The 22,347-nt window shown below is 34.7% G+C and overlaps 1 protein-coding gene across 1 annotated transcript in view; it reads right to left on the reverse strand.

Annotated features, from left to right (window-relative positions):
* Nucleotides 1-20,899, reverse strand: part of ABCC9 (ATP binding cassette subfamily C member 9) — a 116,193-nt gene extending 95,294 nt beyond the window's left edge. Inside the window, exons 1-6 of the mRNA XM_036251266.1 lie at nt 20,870-20,899; nt 17,573-17,734; nt 14,454-14,595; nt 9,321-9,442; nt 2,190-2,356; nt 1,002-1,244 (exon numbers count right to left, since the gene is read on the reverse strand). Coding sequence (XP_036107159.1) covers nt 1,002-1,244; nt 2,190-2,356; nt 9,321-9,442; nt 14,454-14,595; nt 17,573-17,714 — 816 coding nt within the window. The 5' untranslated portion in view covers nt 17,715-17,734; nt 20,870-20,899. The remainder of the gene's footprint in view (nt 1-1,001; nt 1,245-2,189; nt 2,357-9,320; nt 9,443-14,453; nt 14,596-17,572; nt 17,735-20,869) is intronic.
* Nucleotides 20,900-22,347: the final 1,448 nt, after the last annotated feature.

Here is a 22,347-nt window from a genome sequence, read left to right on the forward strand (position 1 = left end):
ATTTTAAGATATTATGCAATACTTTTCCCAGAGGTGAAATCAAAGAGATGACACATTTATTTGTAGTAACCATTTCCTGAAATATTAATTTCATAAAACACAGTTTGACATAAAACAGAGGTCATTTTCATCACTTACCATAAATGCTTTGTTGATCTTAATTTAGAACAAGCAATAACTCTATAACTGATTAACCATATCCTACTCCCTTCCAATGTTGCTGTGAATACTCATACTTTTAATTACAATAAAATTTGTAGATGATTGCAGTATACAGTATATCTACCACTGTGGATAGCATACAGAAAACAGAAAAAATTTAAAATATGCAAAGACTCCCACATTTAAAGCAATTATAAATACTCAAAGTACCAGAAGAAACCAATTTTGGCCAACATATCGCTTGTTACATGAAGTAGGTAGAAGATGCCCCTTTATTTGAATTAGTTTCTTAAATTTGATAATCAGAGGCCAAATTTTAGTTAATAATTAAAGGATTTTCATTTCTTAAAGGTGATTTGTTAATGGATATGATCTATTTTTAAATAACTATTATTGATAAGATACTTGAAAAAAATTCCATGAATTATTAAGATTATACGATTAACAAGGATTAGGCATACTTTATTATTGAACTTAATTCTTACTTTGTCTGATCCCAGAGAAAAGAGAGCTCTCTCTATCCCTGCTCATGAATTGACTGGATAACTAACACAACATACAGTGTGGGGCAAAAGTTGTTCATATCGAAAATAATACAAGAATACAAGAATCAACTCTGTGTTTTCAGTATTCACAACTGTAAACCTACTTTTGCTCCACCCTGTATTTCTGGTTTATTCTCAGCAGCCGAATTAACATGACGACCTAAAACTACTGGGAAAGACAGATAGAGAAAATCTGCTCTTCCTAACCATAGATAATATTTATGCTTAGTGCCTTTTTATTTCATAGGTCCATTCTCCACCATTATCAACGTGAAAAACAGGGTACTAAGTTACCTTTTGCTCTTCATAGGCATCTTTCAGGCAAACATAATTTGTTACCGCCCTCATTGCTATTGGCAATTTTCCAATTGCCTTCAGATCAATAGGCTTTTTATGAGCAGATATGATAAGTGTGTTCATCCACCAGTATGTTGCCTTGGACAGTAAATTTACAAATGGTTGAAGAAATCTCACACCGAGATCCTGGAGGTCTTCAGGAGGCTTTACTTTCTGAGGATTCATGAAGAATACATATCTCTGTAGCAAGAAACATTCCACAGAATAACAACCAAATCCTTTTTCCATATATTAAAAATAAAAATTTAACCTTTTCTACATTTTCATTTCAGAAGGCCAAAATTTATATTTTCATACTTTTTTCCTTCCCTTTCTGAAATATTTTTTAAAATATTTCTTTTTGGTTGTGACTTGATTAATTAATTGAATCCAAGAATTTTACATTTAATCCACCTGAAGCCAATTCTAAAAAATCAATTATCCATTTAAAAGGTTGGCATTACTAAAATTAATTATTCATGATATCCTGTGATAAAGTCAACTAAATAAAGATTTTTACACTATTTAATAGATTTTAAAATGTGTTAACATCATTGTTAAGTCATTCTGTTACTTGTGGTCTGGTTAATGTTATCTGTTCTTATCATGTCACACAATATAACCGGAAGCATTATGTGGTCGAAAGTACAATAGGTTTGTAAACACAGATCAGATATGAGTCTTGATCATGTTACTTGGATACATAGCAAGACTTATCTCTATAGAAGTTTTGCATTAGTGAAATGAACAAGCTGGATTAGATAATCTTTTTTTCAGTTTGAAATTTCTGATAATACAGTAGTTTGATTAACCCAGGCTTGCTTTAGATCAATCACTGAATGATGAAACTTCTAATGAAAACAATTTCATCTATAATACGAACTAATCATAGTGTTTAGCACATAACAGACATTCATTGAATATTGTTGAATGAATAAATAGATTCCAGGGTCAAATTGACATTTCTGGATCACTGATGGTCTGAAACTTAATGATTAATTCAACGTTACCTTCATACACATAGATGACATACATTTCTCCGTTCTTTTAAATACTAATGATTTATAGGTGACTTTTATCTTTAATATTAGGGTTCTAAATTCCAGGAACTAAACAAACAAACAAAAACCCATATTAGATACCTACTCTGACTCGAATGACATTGATCTCCACAGCCATCAGGAGCCCATTCAAGATGACCATTATGCCTGTGGTGCAGAAACGCAGATCTGATGCTTCCCCACCAGACTCCCAGTACTTGACCAATTTTATGGTTTTTGTAATAAAGGCCATTACCCAATACAGGAATAGGGCTGAAAAAAGGAAAATGATCAATCACTGAAATTTCAAGATAAATATAATGCTTTTAAAGAGCATAAACAATTTTAAATATTCTATTTCCAGATAATGTTATTTGTTAAGAAAACAATTATGCTTTAGTATAGTTTCAGTGTCTTGAACTGAAGGTATGGTAATGACTTTAAAATGTTAGTGCTTCCACTCTGATCATATGTGATAGATGCAGAGACATAAGGAGACATAAGGATACGCTACACATGTCAGAACTTATGTGTAATTCTGCAGACTTTAAAGTTGATTTTATCTTCTGGTCTTGTTTTTTAAGAAGCCTTGATTATATGAAAAATTTACAAGTTGTTATTGGTGTAACCTAACTAATAGATAAGTGTGTTGCAACTTCCAGGGATATGTCTAATAGTTTTACCCTGGAATTATCATGGAATCCATGTAGCTATATAATAGGTTTTCTGCTTTACAAATCAGCATTCAAGTGGTGAACCATCTCACTCAGAATGGTTTAAAACACCACATGCAACTACAGAGCACAGAGAACAGTAATCCTACAGAGCAAACCCAGGCTGCAAGTAGTCACCATCTCAAAACCATAGCTAGAATTTTGCAGCAAATATGAGATGGAAGCAGAGATGATCTTAGAAATCTGTTGTCACAGATTCAGTATACTTGGAAGTCTGAATAACGGTCAGTACAAATGATATGGAATGAGAAAGAAGAAATTTTTTGTTTTATCCTCACTCGAGGACATTTTTCTATTTTTTGTTCAGATAGAATGGGAGGGAGAGAGAAACATCAATGTGAAAGGGACACATCAAGTGGCTGCTTCCCACACAACCCAACCAGGGCCAGGGACAAACTGCAACCGAGGCACGTGCCCTCAGTGGGAACCGAACCCGGGTTTCTCTGGACAGCAGGCCGACGCTCTAACCGCTGAGGCAAACTGGCCAGGGCAAGAAAGAAGAAATTTAAACGTATATGAGATAATCCTATTTGGACAACACTTATCAAAAGCCAGAGTGTTTATGGACGATCACAACTTTCTTAGTGGAAAAAGAACTAAATTTTAATATAAGCTCATTATATACTTTTTTAGCTTAAAATACAGAGACTATCAGAGTGAATTTAGAAAAAAATAAAAATGGATCAAAATACTATATGTTACCTAAAGAGAGTCACCTTAAATATAAAGAAACAGTAAATTGAATATAAGTGAATAGAAAAATATATACAACGAAAATAGTAACCATCAGAAACCTAGGGTGGCTATATTAGTTTCAGATAATGTAGACTTCAAGACAAAGAGTACTATTAGAAATTTTTAAAAATTTAATAATGATAAGTATGTCAACTTCTCAGAAATACACAATTAAAATTTATATAGGTTTAATAAAGACTTAAAAGATCTGAACACCATCAACCACTTTGAACTATTTGGTATTCATAAGATTGGTATGTAATATTATAAAATATACCCCCAAATCTTCAAATACAGATTCTTGTTAAGTGTGCATGGTACTGGTACAGACTATATCTTCAGAAAACAAGGGACACTAAATTTAAAATACAGAAATCATATAAAGTATGTTCTCTGATAAAAATGAAATTAAATTAAAGATCAAGAATGATAAATGAATTGATTTTCTATTGCTGCTTAGCAAATTGTGACAGGTTTGGCAGTTTAAAACAACGTACTATACATTTATTATCTCACAATTTCCACAAATCAAGAGTTTCTGTGGATTCAGGCTACAGTCCAGATGTGGATAGGGCCGCAGTCTCAACAGATTTGGTATCTTCATCTTTGCCATTGGCTACAAGTTAAGTCACAGGTCCCACTCACATTCATAGAGGATAATACAGGATGAGAACACCAGGCACACCCATAATGGATGGAAACTTTGGGTCTTTCCACACAGGAAGACATCTAGAAGTCTCCAAATAGTTAGAATTTAAATGGTACATCTCTAATGAACCACATGTTCAAGAATAAATCACTAGGAAAGTTATAAAAATTTTAAAGTAAATTATAATGAAAATACTACATATTAAAATTTTAAGGGCAACTAAAGTAATACTTAGAGAAGAGTTTGTAGCTTTAGGTATTTATTTTAGGGGAAAGAAAGACAAGTCTAAAATCAATAATCTAAGTTTCCATCCTAAAAGCTAGGAAGAACAATGAACAAAATAAATAAAAGGATAAAAACAACAGAGATAAGATTAGAAAGCAATAAAATAGAAAACAAATAATTGAGAAAATTAAAAAAACACACACACACACACAAAACACAAATTACCAATATTACCAATATTAAGAATAAAAGAAGCCCTGGCCGGTTTGGCTCAGCAGTTGGTGCGTGGGCCTGCGGACTAGAGAGTCCCGGGTTCAGTTCCCACTTGGGGCACGTACCAAAAAAAAAAAAAAAAAAAAAGAATAAAAGAAGAATTATCCTTACATGTACTACATATTTTAAAAAGACAATCAGAGACTATCTTAAACAATTTTATGACAATAAATGAAAAACTTAGATTTGAAATTTTCCTGAAAACTATAAATAAATATATTGAAAACTATAACTTACCAAAATTAAAATAAGAAAAAATAGTTACTCTGAAGAGAATATATCTAATAAAGAAATAAATTTATAATTGAAAATTCTCCCTTAGTTAAAACTGCAGGCTTAGATGACTTCACTGGTGAATTCTATCAAACATTTAAGAAATAAATAAAATTAATCCCATTCATGTCTTTCAGAAAATATATAGAGAGCATTTTGTAATTCATTTGTATATCCCAGCATATAAAAAATCAGACAAAGATATTGTAAAAAAACAGAGCAATATCCCTCAAAATATAGCTATAAAAAACCTGAACAAATAAACTGTAGCAATATAGCATGGATAATGTATTATGTGTGCTTAGCCCAGAAATGCATGGTTATGTTATCATTTGAAAAAGCGATCAGTGTACATTAACAGATGCACATTAACAGAAATGTGTCCCAACAAATGCAGAAAAAATCTTTAATAAAATTCAACATTTATCTATGATAAAAAACAAAAAACTTTGAATAGAAGAAAATTACTCACTTGATAAAGGTCTTATATAAAAAGCTATAGTTAACTTTATAATTAATTATGAAAAACGATGTTTTCCTTAACATCAAGAACTAGACAAGTATTTCACTCTCACCATGTCTATTCTACATTTTACCCAAAGTCCTACCTAATGGAATATGGCAAGAAAAAGGAAGCATAAATTAAAGTTTGAAGAGAAACAAGTATAACTGTCTCTATTTTCAGATGGTATGTTTGTTTTTATAGAAAATCCCAAGAAACCTACAAAGTAATAATTAGAAATAATAAGCAAATTTCCAAGGTGACAAGAATCAAGGTCAACATACAAAATCAACTATATTTTATACAATGACAAAAACAATTGGAAATAAAATTTAAGATACAATTCCATTTATAACAGCACTGGTGAACAAAATTTTCTAGTAATAAATTTAACAAGATACGGAAGGCCTCTACACTGAAAACTATAAAACATTGCTAAAACAAATGAAAGAAGACCTAAATACATGAAGAACAAATTGTGAAACTCACTATTTTTAAAATATCAATTCTCCCCAAATGTTGTATACATTCAGGGCAATCTCTATCATAATCCTACCAGATTTTTGGGGAAACTGACAACCTGATTCTAAACAACTAGAGGGCAATGCAAAAGAATTAGCATATCCAAAGCAGACTTGGGAGAAAAACAAAGAAAACAAGTTGTGTGATTATAATACAGGACTTCAAGACTTCCAAAGCTACAGTAAATCAAGACAAAATGGTAAGGCATAAAAATCCATGAGTAATTCAAAGGAATGAAAAATACAGAACAGAGAAATAGAGCATACTTAGAGAGTTTTTTAATTTTTTACACAGATCCCAAAACAATCCTATAAAAAACGGAAAGTCTATTCAACAAATGGTGCTCAAATACATGAACATCCATTTGGAAAAAAAAGAACCTTGACACCAACCTTATGCCATAGACACAGTTAACAAAATGAATCATAGTTCTCAAAGTAAAAACTGATACTATAAATCTTCTAAAAGAAATCAGTAGAATCTGAGGGAAACATGTTGAGAAGGCAAAGATTTTTTAAGACACAGAAAGCAATAATCATACACAAAAAAATGATGAATTATACTACATACAAATTTAAATTTTCTGGGAGTGAGGGGTGGTGAAGGTGAGAGAGGGCATAGAAGGGATAAACAGTGATGGAAAAAAATTAAATTAAATTTTTTAAAAATTAAAATTTCATGATCATAATACCTTGGAAGGTAAATGAGTAGAAGAAAATATTCTTAAATCATGCATCTGATGACATATTAGAATCAAGTATATGTAAAGTATGCCTACAACTCAATAATAAAAATATAACCCAATAGAAAGTCCACAAAAGAGATAAATTTTCATTTCACAAAAATAACAAATGGCCAATAAACTCATTAAAAAGTGCTCAAAATCACTAGTCCTTAAGGAAATGTAAATTAAATCCACAATGTGTTATCAGTACCTATGGCTAAATTACAAAATTAAGATCATCAAATGATGGCAGAGAGCATATGAACCACTGAAATTTCTACACATTGTTAGTGAAACTAAAATAAATCACTTTGGGAAGAAATTTTGTGGTTTCTTACAAATATAAACATGTACCTACTTACTACCCAGCAATTTCACTACTAGGTATATAGCCAAGAGAAATAAAAATATATCCACACAAAAACTTGTACATGAATATTTATAACAGCTTTTTTTTTTTTCCATAATAGCCAAAACCCGGAAACAGTCCAGGTGTATATCAACAAGAGAATGAAAAAACTGAGGTGTATTTATACAATGGAATATCCACAGTTACAAGAACAAAATACTGATTGATAACTACAGTATGAATGAGCTTCAAAAAATTATGCTAAGAGAAAGAAGCCTTACACAAAAGAGTTTAAACTATATAATTTAATTTATATGCAGTTCTAGAGCAGGCAAATCTAATCTATGGTGGGAAAAAAATCAGACTGGGTATTGCCTCTGTGGAAATGAAAATGAGAATTGACTGGTAAGGGGAACAAGAAAACGTTCATGGATGATGGCAATGTTGTATATAATGAGAGAATTATACAGGTGAATATATTTAGGAAATAAAGTTTTCAGTACTTCAGTATGTAAATTTTATCACACACACAAAAAAACTGTAAACAAGGGTTTAACTCTAGTTATGATATGCATGCTGAAATAATCAGGGGGCGTTGCATATTAATTAATGTCGGCAACTTTAAAATGCATCTAAAATAGGATGAATTGATTTTTGGAGAGGGATAGAAAGATGTAGATATTTGATAAAATAGAATAAAATATAAATGGAAGAATCTAAGTGGTAGATATGAGTATTCACATAATTCTTTCAACTTTCTGCATGTTTGGTAATTACAAAAGTACCAGTTTTGTGATATTAAAAGAAGTGTGATTTTCCTAGGTCAAAATACTTCTTTCCTAAAACAAGGAGAAAGACTATTTTTTATCTCTAAATCCTTCCAGAAATCTGATCAAATTGTGCCCTCTGCCTTGTATCTATATAACAATTACAGCCAGATTCTGATGGCATTTTCTTCAAAATATTATTAAAATGCACTTTTCCTTTCTAATTACTCTTATATCATCATCAGTTTTCAGAAACTTAATGTGTAGGATCGAATTCCCAATGCTATGTATATTTTTGCTGCTGCCTGTTAGAAATTTTGCTTTTTCGGGGACATGTTCATAAAATGTTTCTGTGATAATATCTGCCTGTCATTTTGTACTAAAGAGCTTTCTAGTAAGATAATTCAGACTTTGACAAGCTTTTTAAATTAATTTTTAGCCTGTCTACTTATTTTTATTAGATTACCTTTGCCCAATCAAATAATGCACTGTAAAGTAAAATTAAATAATCAATATTTTTCTCTTTTTTTAAATTTTAATGTGAGTAATATATGTGGTTTAACTATTACTTTTCTTAATTTCCGTATAAGATGTCAATGTTATGTTCATCATATACCAATCAAATAATATGTATGAACCTTAGAAAACTGCAAACATTCATTCACACCCAAACACACACAACTCTGTCTACAATTCACAGGCCCCTGAGCCCATCCATGATCCATGTCCCATACCTTCCTCACAGCTCTGTTTATGAAAGCGTACACCAAGGGTGCTAGGATGGGTCAGAGTATTGAATATAACTAATTGGGATGAGTTATACTATTTCAGCCTAAGAAAAAATAAGGAACATTTTAGACAGCTTCTGATTCCTACAGGACAGGGAGGAAAAAGAGGCTAAAAAGGCAATGTTAGGCATGACGCAAACGTGAGGGGCTATGCTTTGGGGCAGTATTTCTCTGGACAGCATAGTTTTCAGCATGCTATGAAGGATACTAAGCCACATGGAGCCCCCTGATGCCTAGGCATCAATTCTAGGAAGAGCGTGACATTCCCACAGCATCAACAAAAGGCTTAAACCTTCAGAAAATACCTCCGGACTCCAAGTCAAAGGGAGAAACACGTGGAACTAAAAGAGATGAGTGGTTCATGGGACCATACACTGCAGTAGCTCCTCACAATAGCATCTGCATGCCAGAATGTGGCACATCCCTCTACTGTCCTCCTGACACACTCCAACACATCAGGGGGGCGTTTAGTGGAGAACAGAGGTCCTGGGGAAGCAATGTTTTCACAGTCTAGAGCAACTCAACTTATCTTCGTCCACATCTATCAGAGACTGCAGATGAAGGAAACATTGTCGTTTTCCCAAGTTTAATTCTTCCCAAACCCAACCCACTCTGATGGCATTTATCATGAGGAAAAGGGAAAACAAATAGCTCTTGGCAGGGGAGGAAGGGGGCGGAATACTTGATCATACTTACCTAGAAGTAATTTAGGAAAATTTGATGTTTCAATGTTATGATAATATACTATGGATGTTGTAGTGGCAACAAATCCCATCACAGCCGGCATGAAGAGGTTGAGACGCTGCAACTGCCGTCGTCTACGGAGAGCGGTACAGTGTCAGTGTCTATGGCTGAGGACTGCTGATCGTCTCTCATTTTGTTCCCAGTTTTCTCATTAAAACTCCCTCTTAGAATAAGATATTTAAAATACAGAATGCAGTAGTAATTGCCAAGAGAACATATAAAGGAAGATTATATTGGGGGACATAATTCTGTTGAAAGGATCTATCCTAACATGTAGGGCTGAATAAACACAGCTAAACAAGACCTTAGAATGAGTACATCAAAAGCAAATATATAACTGCTCCTATATTGAAGGGCAGACCTGCTGAAGTAATTTAACACCTATAGCAAATAAAAACAATCAACTGAAAATAAACTCCAACGTATGTGAACAGTATGTTTATTTTTTATAGCTTTCCTAAACTTTACAGTGATTTCTCCATTTTCATTAAGTCATTGAATACATACGTGTTTGCTGGTCCAGATACTGTATTCAATTCTAGAATGCAACACTAAACAAGACAAGATGCAGTGTCTGTGGTCACACATTTTAGAGTTTATTGAAGATAGTAATAACATATAGGAAATTATAACACAGGTGAAGGGCTGTGAGCATATACAGTGCTAGTGTCTGCAACAGAGGAAGCTTTGAAAGAATGGACTTCTACACTGAGGTTTTCAGAATGAGAAATTGGCCCTGGCCAGTTTGCTCAGTGGCTAGAGCATTAGCCCGAGGACCAAAGGGTCTCAGTTCGATTCCTGGTCAAAGAGCACATACCTGGGTTGCAGGTTTGACCCCCAGCCCCAGAGGCAACCAGTCTCTCTCACATTGATGTTTCTCTCTCCCTCCCTCCCTTCCTCCTTTCCACTCAGTCTAAAATTTAATAGAAAAATATGCTCAGGTGAGGATTAACCAAAAAGAGAGACAGAGAGAGAGAAATTGCTACCCAGAGGAAGAAGAGAGGAGGACAGTTCCAGGCACAGGGTCTAGATCTGTTCAAGGGTACCACAAGCAATTCAGTATGACTGCAAGGAGACAAGGCTTTGTTCTAAAGACAATAGAGAGCTCCAGGTGGATCAGAAATAGAACAGATAGGACATCTTTGCATGGTAGACAGCCCTCAACTCCATTTGCCCTAACAATGCCACATAATGAAACATTTATATTTTCTCAAATACTTAAATATATTAGTACACAAACACTATAGAGAAAAAAAGTGATTTGTTTGAGAATGAGGGGAAAAGAAACATTGAGAAAGGCATTTCGGAAGAGAAATGGTTGACAATGGGAACTAAAATATAAAAAGAAATCCACTGGTCAGGAAAGTGGTGGAAGAGCACCTTAGAAAGAGGGAACGGAATATGCAAATACATAGAAGCATGAAACACTATATAACATGTTCAAAATTCCAAGGAGTGTAATGTTCCTTAAACAGAAAATCAGAGATAGGATAAAGGGCTTTGTATGCTATATAAGGAGCTAGAATCTAATCTTGCGGAAAACGGAAACACTTTAACAGGTAAGTGGGACAGACAGATCGGATTTTAGACAGATCAATCTGGTAGTAATGTGGATAATGTTGATAGGTAGTGTGCAGGTTTGAAGTGAGGAGAGAGGCAGAGAAGAAAGAAAAGTAGTTAGCAAAGAATTGGTATAGGCCAGGTGAGGAATGACGAAAGACTAAATTAAGCTTCGGCAGCAGAAACATGGAGGAAATAATACACTTGCAAAATATTAATCATTAAAATGGATAGGACTTCAATGGTGTTAGGGTATGAGGGTAATAATGAACAAATAAGATTTTAAGAGGATAAATTAACTAGGGAGAGGAAGCTAATAGGTTTCAGAAGGAATGTGTGGATGAATAAACATGCAAAGGAAGTTGTCTAACAGGCAAGTGTATACAGAGATTTGGAATGGTCAGTGATACAGACCTAGTAATGAAAATGTGAAAGTACTATGATAGGTTAAAAACTGAGTTAAAAACATCTTATCACCTCCCAGAAATAGTTCAAAGTGGTCAAAAGAAAAAGTAGAAAGTAAATATTTCATCAGTACAAAAATGAGGAAATACTTCTAATGCCCTTTAATTATTGAACCAAAGAATTTTTTTAAATCACTTAATATATAGGACATTTTCAACTGAGCATACTCCCTCTTAAAGCCTATAAAATGTTGCCAAATCTAGACTCTGAAGAAAGTCTATAGCCTTAAACATACTCAATATGAAATAATTATAATAAAGTAAATAGTCATTTCAAGAAGTCAGAAAAAGAATGATAAAACATTACTAAGGGAGGCAATAATAAAGCTGGATGAAGACAGCAGCAGCAACGGAAAGGTTTTATATTTACTGTGGCATTTATTTATCAGTATCTTTTAAGCATTCAAGTTTTTTTATTAGGATTACTATCATATTGTTAGTGCTCTCCATGCGAAGGTGTTTAGGTCACGAGTGGTTGCCCCAACTCTATTTCTTCCCTTAAGCTCTATTACTTTTAGAGGGGGATTCACTGATCTTAATGTTCTGTGGAAGCATATACATTTCATTATAGCAGAATATCCTTAGTCAAAAAGTTAGGAAGAAAATTTAAAAAGTGTCCATTGTGCAAGACAAAAGAATAATTTCAAAAAGGAGAAAATAATAAAACTAAAACCTTAAATGAATACATAATAATGGTGAAGATTTTAATACACATTTTTAGAATTTAATGGATTAAATAATATAAAAATAATCAATACACAGGACTTTAGTAATCCAATCAGTAAACTCAACAAAATTTTATCTCCTACAAAGAATATATATTATTTTAGCACTCATTAAATACTAATGTACTAATCAAGTATTTTACTTTTATGGAAATACTCATAAATCCCAAGGAGTATTCATTTAACAAACTACAGGCCCTAATAATAAACCTATCAAATTAGAATAAAGTGCAAACTAAAAATGGTTCCTAGACCTAGGAGAGTATCTATACTAAAATCATTAATAATTTAGATACAAAAAAAGAACACATTACAAATACCTATGCCAAACAGAGAAGAATATTTTTAAAAAATTAATAGCTTTACTATTTGCATTACTATAAAAGAAAATCAGTTTTTAGTTATAAAGTTCTTTGCATTGTTTGCTAATTATAATAAGTGTTTGTGATATTTTAAGTAAAAAAATAATCCATAAATATTTTGTTATAAAATAAAAAAGGAAGGAATGATCAGCAGCATCAAATATAATAACTATGTTAAGGAGCAAAAGGTATCCATTAAGGTGTTATTAATGTTCAGTGGGAATCTTGTAGAAGCAGCTTCCAGACTAGGACAAGGCAAGAGCAAACAAACTAAATCTATGGGTTCAAAAGTAACTGGAAGACGACTTTTGAGAAGCTTGGATAAAAAGGTAAGGGGAAGAAGTCTAAAGAATGGGAGGCAGTAGCACAAGATAAAAGGTTTATTTCTGCATGTTTTTTAGCATGAGTCTTTTTTATCACTATCGCTAAAAAACAAGGTTCTGCCATTAGCATATATCCTCATCATTATTCATTCAGCTTCTGTTCTAAGTCTCTGATTGAATCTACACATCAACCAGGAGGCTGGAAAGGAGAAGTCATCCTTGCCTACATGATGTCAAGTTCTTTTTTTTTTTTTCATCCTCACCTGAGGACATTTTTCCATTTTTTGTACAGATAGAGTGGGAGGGAGAGAGAGGAAGAGAGAGAGAGAGAGAGAAACATCGATGTGAAAGGGACACATCGAGTGGCTGCCACCCACACGATCAACCAGGGCCTGGGACAAACTGCAACCGAGGTACATGCCCTTAGCGGGAACCGAACCCGGGTCTCTCCGGACCGCAGGCAGACGCTCTAACCACTGAGCCAAACCGGCCAGGGATGATGTCAAGTTCTTAAGAAATAACTGGACTAACCAATCTTCCACTTCATGCATACACATTGAAACATGTAGAGTCAGTCTATACATATAATAAGGGAATAAAAAATGAACACTAGAATTGGCTATGCTAATACAATATAGTATAAATATACCAAAGTGCTTTAACCAGTCATCATTAAGATAACAACCAATTAAGTTTCTAAATGCTTGGAGACATGGCATATCTTGGAGTCTCTGATTTTTATTTTTATCAGAAACCACACTGTGCACATAAATGCAAAGAACTCTCATACAACATTACAAAACAGTTGGCTCCATGTCAAAGGCTGTTTCATTCCTTGTTAATTATAACAGCAGAACATAAACAGATGTCAAGGGAAGTTCCTATTAGATAAGAGGAAAATGATTTTTGGAGCTTACTTTTTAATATTTTTAAAGACCCTTTCATATCAATTCTTCAATGAAAGGAGTATTATTTAACATAATTTCATAATCAAAATTTTCCCATTACCTGAATTTATTTTCTATTACTACATGATAAAAATATTTTCTCTACATTGTGTTCAAGTTTATAAATATAATTCATTATATTTTAACTGCCTAATACAAACCTCTTCTTTTACAAGAATGGGAAAATTTCTTCAAAAGTAGAAGTTTTATGACAAAATCCTAATTTTAAAATAATTGTGTGCTGTGCCTCAATCTGGTTCTTGGACTCCTTTAATGTCTCCTCATCTATATTTGTTTCTTTACACATTAATTAAAATATCTGAGAACTGGTCGTATGTCTATATGTAAATATATAGTTATTAGAGCTATAGGTCAATATAGATGATCTTGCTATTTATACCTACTTTGAAAGACAAGGTAAAAACATCAAAGTGTTTCAAAGGACAGAAATTCTGCCAGGGCTACATAAATGAAGGAGCAAAGAAACAGAAAGTACATCGATAAGTACAAGTCACGGAGATCTCAAATTGTATCATCAAAGAAATTATGTAGCAATACAAAAACGTGGCCAACATTCATGATCATCATTGACAATGGGTGGCAGCTGTTGTTCCTAAGTTGTGACCAAAAAGTTAGGCTTGACTTGGCATGCTCTTAGCTACTACCCACTCACATGTATACATTAAATAAGTCGGATCACTTACGAATCTGAAACGATGCCTTCTGCTATTTCACACACATGCACAAATAGAAGAGCAAACGTAAGAATCCATCTCAGGTTATGTCCAGGAAAGTGAAGCCATGTGTTGTGATGAATTTGTACTTTTGAGCTTTGACTTCCCCACCCTGAAAAAAGAAAAAGAAGTGGAGATAAACAAAAGGATCAATTATAATTATGGAAATAATATATTGTGATACACTTTGGGGAGTTCACGAAACCTTAGTGCTTTCTAGAGTAACAATGGAAATCCTAATCTATTGTCATTATGTTAAAAAATGATTTCAATTTATTTTTATAAGACCGCCTAGGTTAATGCATTAACACATTGCATTGTTCAGGAATAATACTGACTCTGAGTGACATGATTATTTCATGCTAATCAGAGCTCTTAATGACAGGTCTCTGATTCATGTAAAAGGAAAAAGTTAATGATAATATTAACAAAAGGATTTTAGTGTCTAAAATCTTTCAAACCATAGGATCTATGGGAGAATAACCAAAAAGGTCATCTATGGTGATGAAATATAGAACTCATTAGTTGAGTCAACTCTTAATCATATGCATATCATGTGAGAAAAATGAAAATTATGATTGGGGCAGCACTGTTCAACAGTGGTAGTGATATTTTCTCAAAAAAAGCTAAAGTATTGTTTATTGTTGACCTTTAAACAGGATCAAGAACAATACAGGTTCACCGTTAGCTAGGAAAAATTCCACTTTGTCACATTTTGTCACCCTTTTTTCTTATTTTTTGAATACAGAGAAGTACCACATATGTCGAGAATGAATGTATTGGCTCCTGTGAATAACACTGCAATGAACATAGGGGTGCATATGTCTTTGAGAATAAATGTTTTCAAATTGGAAATAACCAAAGTGTCCTTTGATAGACAATTGGATAAAAAGATGTGGCACATATATACAGTGTAATACTACTCAGCCATAGGAAAAGATGAAATACTGCCATTTGTGACAATATAGATGGACCTTGAGAAAATCATGCTAAGCAAAATAAGTCAGACAGAAAAAAGTTAAGCACTATATGATTTCACTCATATGTGGGATATAAAACTGAAAGCAAAAAATGAACAAACAAGAAAAACAAACAAACAAACAAAAATTCACAGACACAGACAACAGTATGGTGGTTACCAGAGGGAAAAGGGATGGGGAGGTAGTAAAGGGTAAAGGTGGTCAAACATATGGTGACAGAAGATGGCTTGACTTTGGGTGATGGGCACACAATGCAATATGCAGATCATGTATCACAGAAATGTACACTTGAAACCTATATAATCTTATTAAACAATGTCACACCAATACATTTATTAAAAAGAAATGTTAAAAAAAAGGAGTAAATATGTTTTTAATGAAAATAATGCAGGAAAGAATTTTTTTTAGGAACAAAAGAGATCCCTGAAGCATTCTTTGGAAAGAAAATTGATTCATATCTTAGTTGTTCCCAAATGAATTTCATTATTGGATGATTAGTTACATTTAACATATTTTACTAGAATTTATGCTATAAACTCTTACAGGCAAGCCCTGTGTCTTTTTGCAGCATTATAATTTTCCTTATACCCAATACCTCTTTGAGATTATTTATGTACTCTCACTAACTCAAGTAGCCAATGTTAGAGATGAATAGTCTGCATTTTTTTTCTGTTTCCCTTTGACAACGTTCATTCCAATTCCACTTGATTCAAATATCCTTTTGCCAGCTTTTGTGTTTGATGCTAGAAATGCAAACAGTAATGTCACAGTAATTGCTCTCAAGAAGTTAACTGTTTGTCAAAATGAATTGTTAATTATAGAATTGCCATTTAAAAAATAGATGTTCTACTTTTGGCCAAAGGGCATTCTTAATGTCCTACAAATGATAGTGCATAAATGCCTAATTTTTCTATAAGTGGGCACTGTAGTCCCAATATATTGAATGTCTGTACACTGGTTTAGCATAAACAACTATGTGCTAAGAGTATGCTGGCCTTTGCGTGACATGATATGCTAAAGTATAACAGAAATTCCCTTCCAGACCCAGGAAGAGTTAGCTGTTCTAGTAGGTTAATTCCCAGGAAAATGTGTTCCTATATCTGTAATTGTAAATAGCAGTCCTCCCTTATCCTCGAGGGATACATTCCAAGAACCCCAGTGTATGCATGAAACCGTGAATAGCACCAAACTATATATATTCTATGTTTTTTCCTATACATACATATCAATGATAAAGTTTAATTTATAAATTAAGAAAAGTACCAGATTAACAAAAATTAATAATAAAATAGGAGAATTTTAACAATACACTGTAATAAAAGTTGTGTGAATGTGTTCTTTCTCTCTCTCAAAATATTTCATTGCACTATACTTACCTTACCATTTAAAAGACACAACTTCTCTTTGATCTATCTGAACTGTCAGCATCTCTACTTTTGCACTTCAAAGCCATTATTTAATAAAACAAGGATTACTTAAACACAGCACTGTGATACCTTGATGGTCAATCTGATAACAGAGGTGGCTATGTGGCATATATATCGTGAACACACTGGACAAAAGGACGATTTACGTCCCCGGTGGGACAGAATGGAAAGGCATGAGATTTCATCATGCTGCTTAGAACAACCTAAATTTAAAACTTATGAATTGTTTATTTCTGGAATTTTCCATTTAGTATTTTCAGACTTGAGTTGACCGGGGGTAACTTTGATATATTTGTTTCACTGGACTATTCTAGTGAATATCCTAGGCAAGTACTGTGTTTTACACATTTTCCATTCTCTTTACCTAGCACAAAGCAAGGCTCAAGAAATGTTTTTGCTCTATCTCATATAATTTTATTTTCCCATTTTCCAAAAACTGTTGCTGCTACTTGATGTTTATTCTAAGATGGCATGTGAATTCTATTTTCACCTACAGAATATTAAATGCCCCAAAATAAATAATTGGAACGCACAGAGTACTTGCTTGTTCTTTTCTTACAAAGTTATGTATCAGTTTTCATGTTGGAGGAATTCGTCAGCATTATACCAAATCTCAGCCACTAACAAGACTTTTTGAAATATAAATATTAGGTGCTCTAATATAGTACAGTAAATTACTTACCAATAAATAATATTGGAAAAGTGATAAACAACAGGAAGACATGAGGAACCAGGTTGAGGGCATCCACAAAGCAGGGATTTTGTAAAACACCACCGGAGATATTATATGAAGAAATGCTGTTACCACAGAATGAAAGGCTCATATCTTATTATATGGTTTACTCTAAAATAAAGAGAAAAGATAAAGAACCTCTTATTATTAAATTTTCCTTCATAAAATTATAGCCCTAAATTGGTGTTAAGTCCTCAGAAAAACCATGCAATGTTAGTGGAGTTATTCACAATTCACAGAGGAGGATATGGAGGTTCAGAGTGGTTCAGGAACTCACCTACTACTGGCATCCACACCCATTTGTCTGACTATAAACTGTGTTCGTCCTATTATATCACACAGCCTCTTATCTAATTTTTAAAGAAAATATCTTATCTATTCTTATTAAAATAGTAGCAGTTTAAGATTTTAACCTCTCTGGACGTTGTTTCTGTTCCACATTTATGTAATCCTGGATTCTGGCTAGATTATTAAAGGCTGGCAATGGTTTGAATAACTAAAATGGTACTTTTTCTCTCTTCCCTTTCACTGATTTTTTTTTTAAGAAATGGTCACAAGTAATATTTTTTCCAGGAAAAAAAATAGTGTTACATAGAAGAGATTGGCTTCAGTAAGTAAACTATTGAAGAAACCAAATTTCAAACAAAAGTTTTATAAAGCATTATATAAATAGAACAACTAGTTAGAAAGCCTATGTGTTTACAGTCTATTAAAGCTTATATGGAGTTTCTCTCACATATTATTTCTGGTAAACCTCCCCGTCTTGTTTTTATCAATCATTGATATGCTCTCTAGTTGAGACCTTTTCTCATCTTAAAAAAAACTCAAGCCCTGGCCGGTTTGGCTCAGTGGTTAGAGCGTCGGCCTGCCGTCCAGAGAGACCTGGGTTCGGTTCCTGCTAAGGGCATATACTTCAGTTGCAGTTTGTCCCCAGCCCTGCTTGGGTCGTGTGGGTGGCAGCCACTCGATGTGTCCCTTTCACGTTGATGTTTCTCTCTCTCCCTCCAGCTCTGTCTGTATAAAGAACGGCAAAATGTCCTTGGTGAGGATAAAAAACAAAACAAAACTCAAAATAAGGTTATATACTTTGCAAATCCTTATCAACTATAAGATGTTAAACTGGATAAAAGAATTAAAAAAAAACTTAAGATAAAAAAATAATATGGACATTGTGAGTTTATAATTATATGTTAGATGTATTTTTGGTAAAGATGGAAAACAGAAACTAAAAATTAATAGTAGTTAGTAATGGAACTTTTAGTAGAGATCATAAGAGAAAACTTGAAGCCCACTCTAAATTGAAAGACATGTATAAACTCGTTTTATTTATTTTAGTTGGTTTTATAATTTTATCCAACATTATACTATTCCAATTAGCCACGTTTATAAACCTTGACATTGAATGATTATCACTGAGTCAAATGCTAAAAATAGAATCTGAATTTGCAAAACCTACACTTCATTAGCTCTAAGCATAGCCTGCTAAGTATTTAATCAATCCTAAAACCAACTAATGGAGTAACTTGGTAAATGTGTGTCAGTGGAAAGAAAACATTAGGAAGTACAATAACCTGAAAAAGTCAAAGAACATTTTCAGTCATGTACCTGCTGTCTGGGATGTTAGGCCATTAATTAATTAATCGTAAAAATACTTATAGATGCTGATCATGTGCCAGACACTAGGAATCTAATAGTGCACATGGCTGAAACAGTCCATATGGTCTTAGACTATAGAGGCTATACCAGTCCCAATAGTTCTTGGTAAAATATAAAGGTTTATATCTAAAAGACAGAGAAATATTCAATGACATTATCACAGGAAGATGCATACTTCAGTTTGATTTAAAAAAAAAAAAAGCTTTAGAATGATTTCTTCCTTCTACCATAATCTCTAACCTCAGAATCCCCTTGGCTCCCAACCTATTAACTGTTTCTCACCACATCTCTCCTTTTGCCTTTTCTTCTGACTACTCTTCCATCCTCTCCCTTTGATCCCTAGCCTCCTTCTCCAGCAACCGGTGTGCAGGTGGCACATTCTAACAGCCAGACCATTCTACAACCCAACATGGACAAACAGAGGGAAGGAATAAACTTATTGTAAATAACACTGAAATTCATTGTGTTTAGCTAAAGAGTTTTAATTCAATCAGGATTTTTAAGTAATTCTTAGATCTCCAAATGTCATTCAAGATTTCCCTACCAGAATCCAGGTAAAGTTAGAAAGGCTTTGGGAAGGGTACAAACTGCGCTCTTGCTGGCTAAATTCTGTCCAGTGACATCTTCCAGCCCCGCCCCTCTGGATCTGTCTAGTTCAGCTAAGCACTGAAAGAGGCCCAGCATCAAGGAGGAGGGAGAGGGAAGAGAGGCCAGACAGGAAGACATGACATTTTTCTCCTCACAAGCATAAACCCACAGAAAGATGTTCAAGTGTTTATGACAGCTGATAGAATTAGAGAACTTGACTAAATGAACTTTAAAGACAAACATCAGAAGTGGAATTTTGATTATAGAGATGGCCTGCAGAAAACAAAAAGAAAATACTCCTTGATAATGAAACATGATTTCATGGCAAGAAATTCTAATGTCAGTATTCTTATTCTTTGAAGTGCATTGTATGAAGAATTCCCACCAGGAGTTAATAAATTTGGATTTAGTTGATACGAATAAAGTAAGGGGAAACTGGTGCTCTTTCCTGTTCATCTGACAAAAAGTGTCAGTTCAAATGTAGTAGCTAAATGTAATAACGTGCTAGAAACAAGTAAAAAAAAACCAAAAAACTAAAAGCAGTATTAAAGCTCTCATTCTTACATACACAATAACTCATGCTTCAGTTATTCAGAGATTAACCAAATTATGTTATGAGAATGAAACATTGCATTTTAAATAAATTACTTAAGACTTTATCCTTATCTAGGGCATTCTCAGGATCAGACCAACTATGAAAACAAATGTGATAACGTCTTGAAGTTATTCAGCCAATGGTTAATAGAATATTAATTATAATAAATCTGTCTGTTTATATATCTGTCTATGTATCTATCTATCAATGACAGGTCCAAGTGGGAAAATCACTACCCAAAAAAATGACCACTGACTTTTGATCCTGTGCCTGATCTGAACGCACCCCCTGAAGTTCTAGCGCATACCAAAGGAAATGTTGGAACTACTCAGCGTATAAAATTTCTTAGACAGACACTCCAATGGGATTTTTTAATCCCAAGAACAAATAAAGCAATAAATAAATACCTTGGGCAATCGCTTGATGCTGCTTCAAACCCCTACTGGTGCACTTGGGCTAGCTTCAAAACACCAGCTTCCTACACTGTATAAATTTCAAACCGGGAAGCTGAACTCCTAAAAAAGCAAAGAGTAACAAAAAGTAAGCCGATAGAAAGCTACTTCGTAAGAAATACAGCAAATGTCTAAGAGGGAAAAAAAAAAATTAGTATTAACTCCTTGCACTATCTCCAGTTGGTTTAAGTAGGAGCCGGCAGAGTTTTGCAAGAAACGCTGGAAACCTGATCCCCACGCCCTCTCTCCGGCTGGGGCCCGCTCCCTTCACCCTAGAAATAGCCACGGTGAAGGCAAAGCGCTGGAGAGTGAGCGGGAGCCTTTTGGTTGCCGAAATGTTAGATCCAAATCGACAGTTTACAGTTATTCTTAAATTTTAAAAATGATATTGACGTAAAAATCACGGACTCACTTACTCCGAAGGCAGAGCTGTCCTCCCCTATTCGAAGCACGCAGGGCGTCGGAGTGGATTATTTTTAGGGTGGTGGGAGATCAGCTGCTGCCTCCTATCGAGTTTCTAAATTGAACAAACTGCTCTGGGCTGGGGCGGACACGGCGGCGACTCGGAGGCAGGAAACTGGGCAGAAGCCCGGAGCGCAGCGCCTGGGACTGAAGACCCTCCCCACCCCCGCTCGGCCCAGCTGTCCGCACCCGAGCGACCAACTTGGGGCGCGCGGTGCAGAGACCTTACCAACACGAGTAATATGAGTCCCCCAAACTCCGTTAGACGCTGCAACTTGCACTGTGTGATTCAATGAATCACCGGAGTTGGGTTTTTGAACGTCAGAATAGGCAAGGCACTCACTTGGATTTTTCTCCCCTGGGCTCTGTTTGCGCCCTTTTATTAACCACATAAGGAAGCAGATTTGGGGGTTTCACCATTTTTCCCCTGAACAGATCAGGGTAGTGAAGGGCTCGATTCCAGGCAGAAGAACCGACTGCCGGGCTGTACTAGTGCGTGCGAATATGTCACCGGAGCAAGGCGGCTCAAGCCCAATTACTGCCCGTCACCTGGAAGCTTAGTTAGTCCCGCGGACCACTGCCCGCGCTTCGGAGGGGGACCCTTACCCTAGCTCCCCCAAAGTGGGACTTCGGCTCCCACCGCTGCACAGACAGTTCCCCCTACTCTTGCCCCCCACCAGAGAGATCATTTGTTCTCAAGAAGATGATGTGTTTAAAATACACTCCCCCCACTAAACTCCCCCCAGGACGCAAGCCGTAAATTTGGCCCAGACCACCTTCTTTATTTAAAACTCAGTTTTCTCAGGGACCAGGAACCATTGCCCAGTCAGCTTGAAGGAAGCACTGTTTTCAGCAACTCTCCTAATGTGGTCAGTGATGGTCAGGCTGCCTCCACGGCTCCGCGCACAACCCCTACCCAAGGGGCACCGCTGCAGCACTGCGGGCTCCCGGAGCTGATGCCGGACCTGAAC

This window comes from Molossus molossus, unplaced genomic scaffold (genome assembly GCF_014108415.1).
Source record: "Molossus molossus isolate mMolMol1 unplaced genomic scaffold, mMolMol1.p scaffold_m16_p_10, whole genome shotgun sequence".
NCBI classification, from domain to species: Eukaryota; Metazoa; Chordata; class Mammalia; order Chiroptera; family Molossidae; genus Molossus; species Molossus molossus.